This window comes from Nannospalax galili, unplaced genomic scaffold (genome assembly GCF_000622305.1).
Source record: "Nannospalax galili isolate Female #2095 unplaced genomic scaffold, S.galili_v1.0 scaffold598, whole genome shotgun sequence".
In the NCBI taxonomy this organism is placed as follows: domain Eukaryota; kingdom Metazoa; phylum Chordata; class Mammalia; order Rodentia; family Spalacidae; genus Nannospalax; species Nannospalax galili.
In genome coordinates, this window is record NW_008342423.1 from 1,825,086 (window position 1) to 1,838,911 (window position 13,826).

Here is a 13,826-nt window from a genome sequence, read left to right on the forward strand (position 1 = left end):
AGTTGCCTAACATGTGCTCGCATGTGCGAATCCAAGTTTTCCCAGAACTGAAAAATAAAACAAAACAACCAAATTAGCCAGCAGCTCCCTGCTAATTGGGAAAATATAACTGATCAGCTGAGCAGCTTGACATGCTTTCTCATCTGGCCTAACCAAGTTCATCTCTGCCTCACTGGAGCTGGTTCACCTGCTCTCCCTCTTCATCCCCTGAATCTTGCCTCAGGCCTTAGTCTCTACTCTGCTGGTCCCTACCCAGGTTCTTCTTTTACTGATTTTTCCAGGTCCATTTATTTATTTATTTATAAGACAGGGTATCTGCCAGGCATGGTGGCACATGCCTTTAATCCCAGCACTTGGGAGGCAGAGGCAGGCAGATCTTTGTGAGTTAGAGGCCAGCCTGGTCTACATAGTGAGTTCTAGGACAGCTGGGGCTAGAGGGAGACCCTGTCTCAAAAAGAAAAAAAAAAAAGATAATTCCAACCAAAACAGGGAGCTGAGAGCAGTACACTTAAAAATGCTCCTGAACGTCAGACTTAGATTTTAGGTTTTGGTATGTATATTAAACATAGTTTTTTCCAAAACCCTGGACTCTAAGAGGAAATTGATAACAGCAATGGAAATTAGCCATGCTGCAGCATTCAAATATAAAAGATGAACTTACAGTTCCATACAAAAACCTTGTACTATATTTTATGTTTTGTAAATACTGTGTGCCATGTATTATGTGTATATTGTTCATACACTTGAGAGGTACATTATAGTTTTGTTATGAAAGTATGTATTTGCCCTGCCAACATGGTGGGTATTTTTTATATATACAGTGGAGAAATTTTAAGTGGATTCTAAGGCACATGGAAGATTGGTTTATTTGAACAGGTAACAAGATTGAAAAAAAAAAAGTAGAGGGCTGGAGAGATGGCTCAGCAATTAAGAACACTGACTGTTCTCGCAGAAGACCCGGGTTTGAATCCCAGCACCCACATGGCAGCCAACAACTGTCTGTAACTCCAGTTCCAGGGGATCGGACAGCCTTTTCTGTCCTCTGCGGGCATTGCACAACACAGGTGCATTTACCTACATGCAGGCATAACAATCATACACATAAAATAAAACTAATAAAATATTTTTAAAAAGAGAAAAAAAAGAAACAGAAACAGCTATCAAATCTCAAACTAAATGTGAACAATTTACTAATGCACTACTGAAGCCTAAATCTGGGGCACAATCATTGTGAACATGGGATTTGTCTATATTTCTCTAAATTGATCTGTAATTATTAGAAAACTATTACCATTTCTACCAAACTCAGTTTCTGGTTATTGGTATATAGCCATTACTGAACTTTAAAATACCTCTTATTTAATGCCAACAAAATTGGTTGTAATCAAATTTTAAAGCAATAGGAATTTGGCCTCCCCTTTAAAAAAAAAAAAGAGTTGCAGGTGGTTGTGAGCCACCTAACATGGGTGCTGGGATCCAAACACGGATCCTCTGAAAGAGCAGTATTCGTTAACCACTGAGCTATCTCTCTAACCCCTTAAAACTTTTAAAATGTATTTGTTTATGAGGGTGGGTGGGGGTCATGCACGCCATGGCACTTGTGTGGAGCTCACAGCACAACTCACAGGAGTAAGTGCTCTCCTTCTACCCTGTGAGTTCTGGAGAGCAAACTCACATTGTCAGGCTTGGCAGCAAGTGCTTTTACCCACTGAGCCATCTTGCCAGACCATGGACAATTCTTAAAAATCAGAGATTGGACTGTGGTGAGTCACCTGTCCTCTTGTTCAGGGAGGCCATGGATACCCAACCAGGTAGACTTGAACCAATGTCCAGTCTACAAAGAGGAGGGTCAACACAGAGGAAACATTTCCTCCATGCTTCCAAGTGAAGCCAGCCACGGTCGAGAACAGGACGTTTGACTTATCCTCATATAGATGGAACTGGTAAAAGAAAGGAGCCAGGGGCTCCTCCCAAGCCCATGTGACTTCTGAGGATCCTCAGAAAGATCCTCAAACGACCTGAAGAGTAAAAATAAATTGGTTTGTCTGGGCCAACTGTATGGTCTCAAATACTCAAAAGGAAAGTGTAACCAAGGATTAAAGGGATCAGTATATTTCTTTAAGAGTCCATGTGTGTAGGTAAAGGCTACACGACAAGAAACAATGCCAGACAGGAGTTACCTTCCTTTGAGTTGTTGGCCAGGGTGGCCCAAAAAACTCCCAGACAGGAACCCAGCACAGAAATGGAAAATGAACAGCAGATCCCAATCTTGTCTAAAGGAATGTTGGCAACTGATTGGTGCTAGATGAGGAACAGCTGATCTTCCTAAAACAAGGGACTCTAGATAGGCTGACTAGACTCAGTGGATGGACTTGCACTGGGGAATGGCTGGGGGCACTGACAACACAGTGGACAGTAAGAGGGATGACAGAGTATATGGGCTCCAGTGGGGGTGGGGGAGGTTGCCATTTGAGATATGGGTATAAAGATGAATAAGATTGTTCGGGATGTTCTGTATGAAATGCACACACACAAAATCAATTAAAACAAACAAACAAACAAACAAACAGTGATTGACCTTGACATACACAAATGATGGGAGTAGTAGACCAGGATTTTCCACAAAGCACAATTAAGCAAAGAGAAAAAATGTTCATAATAAATAGAGAAAAACTCAGCAGAGCCAGGGTAATTGTGCATGCCTGTAATCCCAGTCCTCAGGAGGTGGAGGCAAAAGGATTACTGGATAGGGAGAACTTGTTTCAAACAAACAACAACAACAAAAAAAAAAGGGAACATTTCAAGGAAGTAAAAACTAAAAACAAAAACTGAATGGAAATTCTAAAACTAAAAAATATGTTATCTAAAATAAAAACAATGTACTAGGGGAGGTTCAGCAGCAGAGTGGGGATGATAAAGAAGACAGTTGACTATGAAGACAGATTAATAGATGTTATAGCTGATGAACAAAGTGGAAAAATGCTGGTCACTATCCAAAGATTCATAAAAGAAGTTCTTGAAGTCTCAGGAGAAGAGGGAAGAGCAAAGAAACTTAAATAATACTTTAAAAAGTAGCTGGGAAGCTGGGCATGATGGTGCATGCCTTTAATCCCAGTATTCAGGATGCAGAGATAGGTGGATCTCTGTGAGATTGAGGCCAGCCTGGTCTATATAGTGAGTTCCAGGCCAGGTGGGGCTACAGGAAGACCCTGTCTCAAAATACAAACAAACAAAAAACTCACAGAACACACAATACTATATGTTCCTACTTAGGTGAGGTAGTGATAGCTGAAACTTTAAATCAGAGTCTAATGGTAGTTGCCAGGGCTGCCAGAGATGGCAAAGGGGGACTGCTACTTAGTGGATACAGGCTTTGGAGAGCTGGGATTTTTTGTTTGTTTGTTTGTTTGTTTGTTTGTTTTAATAGAAAGAAGAGTTAATTTGAGCTTACAGTTCCAGGGAATTAGTCCATCATGGTGGGGAGGTTGGGCGGCAGGAGGTGGCAGGAACAGGAGCAGAAGCTCACATCTTCAAGCAGGCATGGGAAGCAAGAGAGTCGGGAGAGTATTTTTGGAGGGTATTTTTACTTTGTTTTTTGAAATGAGGTCTTATGTCGTCCAGCAGGCCTATGTAACAGAGCTGGCCTTGCACTCCAGATTCTCCCCTCTGCCTCCCAAGTGCTGAAATCACAGCTATGTGCCACCATGTCCAGCTTTTTTACTGTTACTGTGAGACAGGGTCCAGGCTGGCCTTCAACATGCAGTTCTCCTGCCTCTGTCTCCTGAGTACTGGGATTGTAGGCATGTGCCACCGTACCTGGCTCTTACTTCATCTCACAGCTGGTTTCTCTTCTAAGCCTTGTCTTGTATTTTCTAGTCCCCCTTTCCTAACCTTTCCAATGATCAAAACAATCTGAGCAATATTCCGTTTCCATTTGACTTTGGTCACATTAACTGCTGGGGGTATAAGTCCAAAGAGTAAGCTTCATGAATGAGTGTGTGTTGCTGTCAGGAAAGCTCCTTTATCACCAACAAGTGTTTAGACAAAGAGCAAACAGGTTATCATGTGGTTAATGGGCAGAAGACAAAAGCTGAGAGTGTTTGTGTTTTGCTTTGTTTTGGTTAGAAAACTTAAAGGAAATTAACATAAATTACCTTTATTTTAGGAATCAAGAAAACAAGATGAATTTTTAAGTTATGTTAGAATCTTTCTGGGAAAAAACGGTAGGAAACTTCTGGAAAGTCTATATATTAGGAAGAAAACCTAAGCACAAACTAGTTTTAATAAATCTTCAAAGATAAAACGTTGGGTTGGAGAGATGTCTCAGTGGTTAAAAGCACAGACTACTCCTGCAGAAGTCCTGGGTTCAAATCCCAGCACCCATATGGTGGTTAACAATCACGCATAACTCCAGTTCCAGGGGATCCAATGCCCTCTTCTGGCCTCCATGGGCAATGATTCAGGTGCACTTATATATATGCAGGCAATCTACTCATACACACACACACAAAAAAAAACCATTTTTTAAAAAAATTTAAAAAGGACAGTATTTAAAAAAAAAAAAAACAAACCCCACAAGCATCAGGTCATGGTGGCAACATGCCTTTGATCACAGCATATTGGGTGGAGGCAGGCAGATCTCTGTGAGTTCAAGGCCAGCCTGGTAACTGGCATGTTCTGCCATTGTTCCAGGCAACATAGTAAGATTCTGACTCAAGAAAAACCAAAACCCAAAATCCCCCAAAAATCAAACCAAAAAAGAAAACAAACAACAACAACAAAACAATAACAACACAACAAAGAGTTAATATGGGTAATGATTCAAGACCAACACATAAGACATAAGTGATAAGAAAAGGAGTCCAGCAATTTGTTCAGGAGACTTAAAGAAAACATCTCAGAGGCTGGGGAGATGGCCTAGTGGGTAAGAGTGCTCTGCATACCTGAGTTCAAATTCCCAGCACCCATATAAAAAAGCTGGGTACAGACTGGAGAAATGGCTCAGTGGGTAAAAGCACTTGCTGTCAAGTCTGACACCTGAGTTCAATTCCCAGGACTCATAATAGTAGAAGGGGGGAACCAACTCCTGAAAGTTGTCCTCTGACCTCTACACAAATGCATGGCACGCACGCGCACACACACACACACACACACACACACACACACATCGTGTAAAAATAAATAAATAAATAAATAATAAATGTAATTTAAGCTGGGCAGAGACAAGCAAATCCTGGGACTCACTGGCCAGCCAGACTAGCCAAATAGCAAGCTTCCAGTTCAGTGAGAGATACTCACTAGGCACTAGGTGGAGAGCAACAGAAGACACCATACCTTTCTCTGACTCCTGAATGTTCACACATGACAACACACACCTGCACCCTCATGCACCATCACCCCCCAAACCATACACAAAAGACAGCCTTTTTTTTTTTTTTTTTGAAACAGTCTCCCTAGTGCCACAGCTAGTCTGGAACTCACTATGTAGACCAGGCCAGGCTTGATCTCACAGAGATCCACCTAATAATGCCTCCTGAATGCTGGGACTAAAGGCATGTGACACCACACCCAGCAAAAGGCAATATCTTGGAGAATGAACCTAGGACTTTGTGAATGCTAGGCAAGCATTCTACCACTAAGCTACATTCCCCAGCCATTCGTTTATTTTATTTTATTTATTTATTTATTTATTTATTAAATTTTCGGCTTTTTGAGACAGGGTCTCCCTGCAGCCTCAGCTGACCTGGAACTCACTGTATAGACCAGGCTGGCCTCGATCTCACAGCGATTTTCCATTACCATGCCTGACTACTAACAATCTTTTTTTTTTTTTAAACAATCCTTCCAAATACATTCCCTTCTTTTCTTCCTTGAGACAAGATCTTGCTAGTTAGTCTGGGCCAGCTTCAAACAATCTTTAGCCTGAGTACCAGGATTACAGGCATGTACCACATGTTTGGCCTTTTCCAAAAGTATTTTTCTTTTTTTTGTTTCGCTTTGTTTTTTGGTTTTTTTGTCTTTTGTTTTGTTTTGTTTTTTTGAGACAGGATCTCCCTGTAGCCCCAGCTGTCCTGAAACGCGATGTAGACCAGGCTGGCCTTGAACTCACAGAAATCCTCCTGCTTCTGCCGGGACTAAAGGCGTGCGCCACCACACCCGGCTCCAAAAGTATTTTCCAAGTAAAAATTTAAAAATTGGGGCTGATAAGATAGTTCACTGGGTAAAAGCACTTGCTGCACAAGCCTGCAGACTTAAGTTTAGATTCTCAGTACCCACATTAAAAAAAAAAACAAAGCTGGGCATGGCCATATGTGCTGTGAGGGCACATACAGAGGACTGCTGTAGCATCTATGAGCCAGATCCAGTGAGAGACCCCCAGCTCAAGGGAGTAAGACGGAGACCAATAAAGGAGGACACCCTAGGTCCTCTTCCGGCCTCCACATGCCCATGCACAGCCATATACATCCTTTCACACAGGTACACACATGCATGCAACACACACACATGAACACACTGAATGAATGAATAGATAAAATAAATGACAAATAAATAAATAAATAAATAAATAAATAAATAAATAAATAAATAAACAAACAACCTGGTGATGAAAAGCTCAGACTAGGCTGGGTGTGGTGGTGCACACCTTTAATCCCAGAACTGGGAGGTAGAGACAGGCAGATCTCTGTGAGTACAAGCCCAGTCTGGTCTCCATAGTGAGTTCCAGGTCAGCTGGGGCTACAGGAAGAAACTGTCTCAAAAAGACCAAAAGAAAAAGGAAAAAAGGAAAAGAAAAGCTCAGACTAGCCCATAATTTGTAACTTTCTAAACCATAATAAAAAAGTTATTAGTCATTCTAATAGAGCTAGTATACGCTAGGCTATAGTCTAAACTTTGTTTTGCAAACTAGCTGTTAAAACTTGGGGCACACTTCCTTCTAGGAGGAAATCACATATGGGGTTAGGTCCTAATGACCACAAAAGTTCATCAAATCCAGTTTGAACTTGAAGTACATTAGCAATAGCATTACTAAACTTCATCATGGATCAGGAAGTGCTTGGTGACAGATTTGGGGATACACTTTCCTATCTGAGAAGCTGTCATATGAGACACTGTCCGAGGCGATGTGTCCCTTAGGGAAGGTGTGTCAGGAGTGGTTGGGGTGGACTGGGAGGGTAACAGCAGACTAAGAGCTCCACAGGGCTGGGTCTCCCAGAGTTCTGCTCCAGATGCACCTGTACACTGCTCTCTACTGTCAGCAGCAAATTTTCACAGCTAACGTCTCTGTCGTGAGAAAGATGCCTGTGCTTGAGTTAGCTCAGTAACTCCTGCTCCCCTCACAGGTAGTTCCTACCTGCCTTTCCATCTGATGCTCTTTTTTCACATCAATTAGCTGTGTTTGAAGAGATTTTATCTGTTTTCTTCCTTCTTCCTCCCTAAAAGAAGAATGATTTGTGTTTAAAGCCAACTTTGGGATCGGCTGAACAGGAAAAAGAAGGTTTGGGGGCTGGAGAGATGGCTCAGGGGTTACTACTCGTGCAGAGGACCCAAGTTCAGTTCCCAGCACCCATATCAGATGGCTCACAACCACCTATAACTCCAGCTCCAGGGATCTGATGCCCTCTTCTGAACGAACTCTGCCAACATTTGCACTCGTGTGTGTAAACCCACATATAGGTACACATAATTTTAAAATAATAAAAATAAATACTTTTTTAAAAATCAGGCTTTTGGTTTGATGAGATGCTCACTAGATAAAAGCACTTGCTACCAAGCCCAATAACATGAGTTGGTACCTCAGGACCCACATGGTGGGAGGAAAGAACCAATCACATAAGGTGTCCTCGGACCCTCATGGAGTACATGTGCATATACACACACAGACACACACACCACAAACACACACACAAACATATTAAATAAATGGAATGATTAATTTTTTGTTTTAAATATTTTATTATTTTATTGTATGTGTATGAGTGTACTGCCTGCATGTATGTAAGTGTACACATGTCATGCATTGCCCACGAAGTCAGAAGAAGGCGTCAGATATCCTGGAAATAGAGTTACAGATGGTTGTTATCCACCACATGAGTGTTGGGAATCAAACTTGGGTCCTCTGCAAGGGTAGCCAGTGCTCTTAACTGCTGAGCCATCTCTCCAACTCCTGTAGTAATTTTTTGAAAAGCAGGTTATCATTCCAGGATTGGTGCTGCCAATCTGTAATCCTAGCACTTGGGAGGTAAATGCTGGAAGATTGAGAGTTCAAGGCCAGCTTCAAGGTGCTTAGCAGTTCAAGGCCAGCCTGGACTACATGAGACACTGCTCAAAAACCGAATAACAAAAAAAGTAATTGAAAGTCTGACAAAGGAGCAAGATGAGGGCCAGTGAGATGTCTCACCAGGCAAAGGTGCTTCTACCAAGCCTGAAGACCTGAGTTTGATCCAGAGACCCATATGAGGGAAGGAGAGAACTGACTTCTACAAGTTGTCCTTGGATTTCCACATGCATGGAATCGTACACCCTAGTACCATGCACGCGCGCGCACACACACACACACACACACACACACATACACACACGCTAAATATAAAATAAACAAAATGTCCTCACTGCCCTCACTGCCCTCATTGTCCTCACTGCCCTCACTGCCCTCACTGCCCTCACTGTCCTCACTGTCCTCACATCCCTCACTGTCTTCACAGCCCTCACTGCCCTCACTGTCATATCTTCTCATTGCCCAGCTCTCCTACATGAAGTGCTATCCATTTGTGAGTATCCAATCAGCTCCTGGTACTTCACTCTTAAACAGAAATGAACAACCATTGAGAAACCAACACTGAATAAACAAATGTTTCACATTAAAGACAGAGATGAAGGGGCTGGAGAGATGGCTCAGCATTTAAGAACACTGGTTGTTCTTGCAGAAGACCCAGGTTCGAATACCAGCACCCACATGGCAGCTAACAACTGTAACTCCAGTCCCAGGGGATCCAACGGCCTCTTCTGACCTCCACGGGCATTGCACAACACGGGTGCACTTACTTACATGAGGCAATACGTGCATACACATTAAAAAAAAAGACAAAGATGAAAATGCTTTTGTGAGGTAAGTAGCTCAGAAAACAGAAACAATGGCAGGAAGAAATCAAAACTAGAAACCTAAGGCTCGAAGGCGCTAGGGAGTGGCTTAGTGCCTGGGTACTCTCTCTGCCCAGGATCCTGGGTTCAGAAAGCAGGGGAGTGAGAAGTACAGCTATAGCTACTGTTTTCAACGACATACAAAAAATACCAACAGGGCCTGGTGGCACAGGCCAGTAAGCCCAGCTATTCAAATGGCTGCAACAGGAAGATTACTAATTCAAGGTCTGCCTGGGTTACACAGTGAGCTCAATGCCAACCTGGGCAACTTAGTGATTCTGTCTGAAAGTTTAAAAAGCAGAAAAAGGACTGGGGATGTAGCTCAGTAATACAGTGTTTTCTATGTGTACGCAAGGCCCTAGGCTCAGTTTCTAATGGGGGGGGGGATGGCTGTGAAATAAGGACGGCATGAATAAAGAAAAGCTTACAGGGCAAGAGAGCTTTTAAGATAACCTTTTTAAAGGCAGGGTTTCACTCTAGACCAAGTTGATCCAGAACTTACTCAAGCCTAAGCTGGCCTTGAATTCATGTCAATTCTCATACCTCAGTCTCCCAAAGGAAAAAAAAAATGCCCAACTCAGCTTCCTGAATGAATATTCTTTTTTCTTTTTCTGCCAAACATTTTAAGCAATGTGTTCTACCACTGAGCCATCCCCTGCTCTGTGTTAAATATCTTTGAAACATGATGAGAATTTATGGAAAAGAAAACTTCCCATGGTGTGCACCTATTTTTGTGTGTGTGTGTGTGTGTGTGTGTGTGTCTGTGTATATCTGTGTGTTTGTGTTTGTTCCAAGCTTTTTTTTTTTTTTTTTTTTTTTAGACAGGGTCTCCTTGTAAAGCCCCAGCTGTCCTGGAACTCACTATGTAGACCCGGCTGGCCTCGAACTCACAAAGATCCACCTGCCTCTGCCTCCCAAGTGCTGGGATTAAAGGCTTTTTAAAAAAGCTATTTTATGTTTAATTATATGTTGGGGGAGTATATGCACATGATTTCAGTTGTTCAAGAGGCCTTAAGAGGGCATTGGATCTGCTGGAGCTGAAGTTACAGACAGCCGTGAGCCATACCACATGGGTTCTGGGAACGGAACTTGGGTTCCCCGGAAGAGTAGCAAGCACTAGTAACCACTGAGCCATTTCTCCAGCCCCTGAACCTGGTTTTTGGCTGGTTTGTTTTTGTAGAGCTGTGTATCAGACTTGGAGCCTTGTGTATTTACACAAATGCTCTACCATTGAGCTATACCTCAGTCCTACGATATTGAGCTATCTTAAGAAGGATTACTATAGGAGGAACAATATCTTTTGCTATTATTGCACTACAGGGGGTTGAACCAGGACCTTCTATGTATTAGACAAGTGAGCATTTACTCACTGAGCTCCCTACTAAAACTGCCCACCATTATTTTCTGAGACAGGGTCTCATGAACTTGCCTAGGCTGATCTATAATTTGCAACCCCTCCTGCTTTAGCCTTCAGAGTATCTGGGATTACGAGTCTGCACCACTATTCCCAGCCATAATCGCCTTAGTGTATTGTGAATTCAGGTAACTAAGGTCCCTCAAATCTACATTATTGCCCTATCCAGGCCAGGATTATGCAGGAGTTTGTAACCCAACTTTCTGTCTTCTAGTTTTCATAACAGGAAAGTACATGTTTGGGACTTTAGAAAGCAAGGACTTCTGGTAAGAATTTTATACCACCTTAAAAAACTGCAAAGCAGGGGCTGGAGAGACAGCTCAGTGGGTAAAGAAAGCCCTTGCTATACAGGATGGGCCTGAATTTGAATCCCCAGAACCCATGTAAAGCCAGTGCTGTAATCCCAATGTTCCCACAGTAAAGTGAGAGATAGAGATAGGAGAATTCCCAGAGGCTTGCAGGCCACCTGGCCTGGTATATGCAGCAACAAAGCAACAGAGAGCCTGTCTTAAACAAGACAGAAAGGAAGGCAAACACCTGACATTCCTCTGGTTTCTACACATGGACACTGTGGCATCCATGTCCTGCACTCACACACAAATGTGCACACACATCATATACACAGACACATGTAACACACGCACATACATACACTCATGATTTTTAAAATATTAGAGGGATGGGGAGACGGCTCAGTAGCTAAAGTGTTGCCACATAAGTGTGAGGACTAGTGTTTGGATTCCCCAGGACTTATGTAAACACCAAGTGCAGGTAGCGGCCACCTGTAGTTCCAACAGCAGAAGACAGAGACAAGGAATCCCCAAGGCAAACTGGCTAGCCAGACTAGCTGTAGAGGTGAGTTCTGGGATCAGTGAGAGACTGCCTCAAACAGGGTGGAAAGCACTCAAGAAAGACTCAAACTATTGGCCTCAGGCCTGCACACATACATGTCCTAGTCAGCTTTTGTTTGCTGTGACAAAACACTGTGCTGGATAGCTTTAATGTCACTTGACACACCTGGGTTGAGGGAGCCTCGGCTGGGGAATTGCCTCTATTGGACTGGCCTGTGGCCATGTCTGAGGGGCATCTTCTTGATGAGTGATGTGGGAGGGCCCAGCCCACTGTGGGTGGTGCCGCCCCCCCCAGCAGGTGGGTCTGTGTTGCATAAGAAAGCAGGCTGAGCAGAGGCCAGGGGAGCAAGCCAGTAAGCAGTGTTCCTCCATGGCCTGTGCTCCAGCTCCTGCCTCCAGTTTCCTGCCCTGACTTCCTACCTTGGGCTCCCTGATGATACTGTGACCTGGGATATGTAAGCTAAATAAACCCTTTCCTCCCCAAGTTGGTATTGGTCAGAGTGTTTTGTCACAGCAATGAAGAAACAAATTAGGACAAACACTAACCAAAAGCAACTTGGGGAGGAAAGGGTTTATTTCAGTTACACTTCCAAGCCACAGCCCATCTTTGAGGAAGTCAGGGCAGGAACCTGGAGCAGGACCAGAAGCAGAGACCATGGACAATGCTGCTTACTGGATGCTCCCCCTGGTTTGCTCAGCTACTACTTCCCTTATATAGTCCAGGACATTCTGCCTAGGGATAGCACTGCCCACAGTAGCTGGGCCCTCCTACATCAACCAGCAATTAAGAAAACACCTCATAGACATGCCACCGGCCAATCTAATGGAGTTCCTTTCTCAACTGAGGTTCCCTCTTACCAGGTATGTCAACTGAAGCTAACCAGGACACATACATGCACCCCCACATGTGCAATCATGTACATATAATTACACATCATATACACATACATGTGAGATAAAAATATTGTAAAGCAGACCACTATGTTTTAGGACATGCCTAGGGTTCCAGATATTCTGAGGCAGGAAGATCACCTGAGACTAGGAATTTAAGAACTGCCTAAACAGCAGAGTGAGATATCATCTCAAAATTGCAAAGCAAAGACATCTAACATTACTCTGACCTTGCTACGGCACCATAGAAATGCATCTTGCTTTCCCTTTCTTTGCTCAGAGTTTCCAGGAGAGTTGAGAAAGAGCCTGACTCTTGCATCTCCTTCATGGTGTTTGCAATCACATCACTGAAAAATTGCCTGTAAAGAAAAACAAAAGACAAGTTCATAAAATACATTTCCCTACCTTCATAAAGAGTTGCAGAAGCTAAAGCTAACAGCCAGAAAGATCTGAGCATGTTGGTTCATGCCTGTAACCCCAGTTACAGTAGGAAGTCTGAGGTTGGAGGATTGCCACAGTTCAAGGCCACCCTGGACTCTATAGTGAGTCCCAGGGCAGCCTAGTCTATGGATTAAGACTTTGTCAGAAAAACAAAAGCAAGGGATGAGGAGATGGCTGATTATAGCACTCAGAAAGCAGAAGCAGGAAGATCACTGTGAGTTCAAGGCCAGCCTGGGTTACATAGTAAGACCCTGTCACAAACAAGCAAACACAGAAGGAAGCCAGCTGTGATGGCACATGCCTATAACTCCAGGACTCTTGAGACTAAGGCAGTAAAATCAAGAGTTAAGTCCAGCCTGGATTACACATCAAGATCCATCTTCAACAACAACAAAAACAAAACAAAATCCCTCAACCGGAAGGGACATCATAGCTAGGAATTATTCCAGGAATGCAAGAGTAGTTTATCATTAGAAATATATTAGAATGTCATTAGGCATATATTAAGACACCAAATTAATGAAGTGTAAAGGAGAAAAATCATATGATCACCTCAACAGATGTAGAAAAGGCATTTAGTAAAATTCAATACCCACTCATCACCTTAAAAAAAACAATAAAAACAATAAACTTAAAAAACTAGAAAAATGTTTTGTATCAAAGATCAAGAACAATATTGAGGGGCTGGACAGAGAGCTCAGCAGTTAAGAGCACTGGTTGTTCTTACGGAAGACCTGGGTTCGAATCCCAGCACACACAGCAGCTAAAGACGCCTGTAAATCCAGTCCCGGGGGCTCCGATGCCCTCTTCTGTCCTCCATGGACACTGCATGACATGGGTGCACTTACATACATACAGGTAAAACACTCATAAACAATAAAAATAAATAATAAAAAGAACAATATTGAATGACTAGTATGATGCCATGTATATAACATTTAAAACCATGTAAAGGCTAGGTGTGGTGGCGCACGCCTTTAATCCCAGCACTCAGGAGGCAGAGGCAGGCAGGTCTCTGTGAATTCAAGGCCAGCCTGGTCTACATAGTGAGTTCCAGGACAGCTGGGGCTACAGGGAGACCCTGCCTCAAA

At 43.0% G+C, this 13,826-nt stretch overlaps 2 protein-coding genes across 3 annotated transcripts in view; one reads left to right on the plus strand and one right to left on the minus strand.

The window, feature by feature from the left end:
- Positions 1-544, plus strand: part of LOC115071328 (proline-rich nuclear receptor coactivator 1-like) — a gene marked incomplete at its 5' end in the record, with an annotated part of 2,287 nt that extends 1,743 nt beyond the window's left edge. Inside the window, 1 exon segment of the mRNA XM_029566171.1 lies at positions 466-544. Within this exon segment, the coding sequence (XP_029422031.1) occupies positions 466-544 (79 nt within the window).
- Positions 1-13,826, minus strand: part of Iqcg (IQ motif containing G) — a 47,956-nt gene that overhangs the window by 21,768 nt on the left and 12,362 nt on the right. For both annotated transcript variants that reach the window (XM_017799497.2, XM_017799496.2), the window contains exons 5-6: positions 12,525-12,653; positions 7,352-7,433 (exon numbers count right to left, since the gene is read on the minus strand). In XM_017799497.2, coding sequence (XP_017654986.1) covers positions 7,352-7,433; positions 12,525-12,653 — 211 coding nt within the window. The remainder of the gene's footprint in view (positions 1-7,351; positions 7,434-12,524; positions 12,654-13,826) is intronic.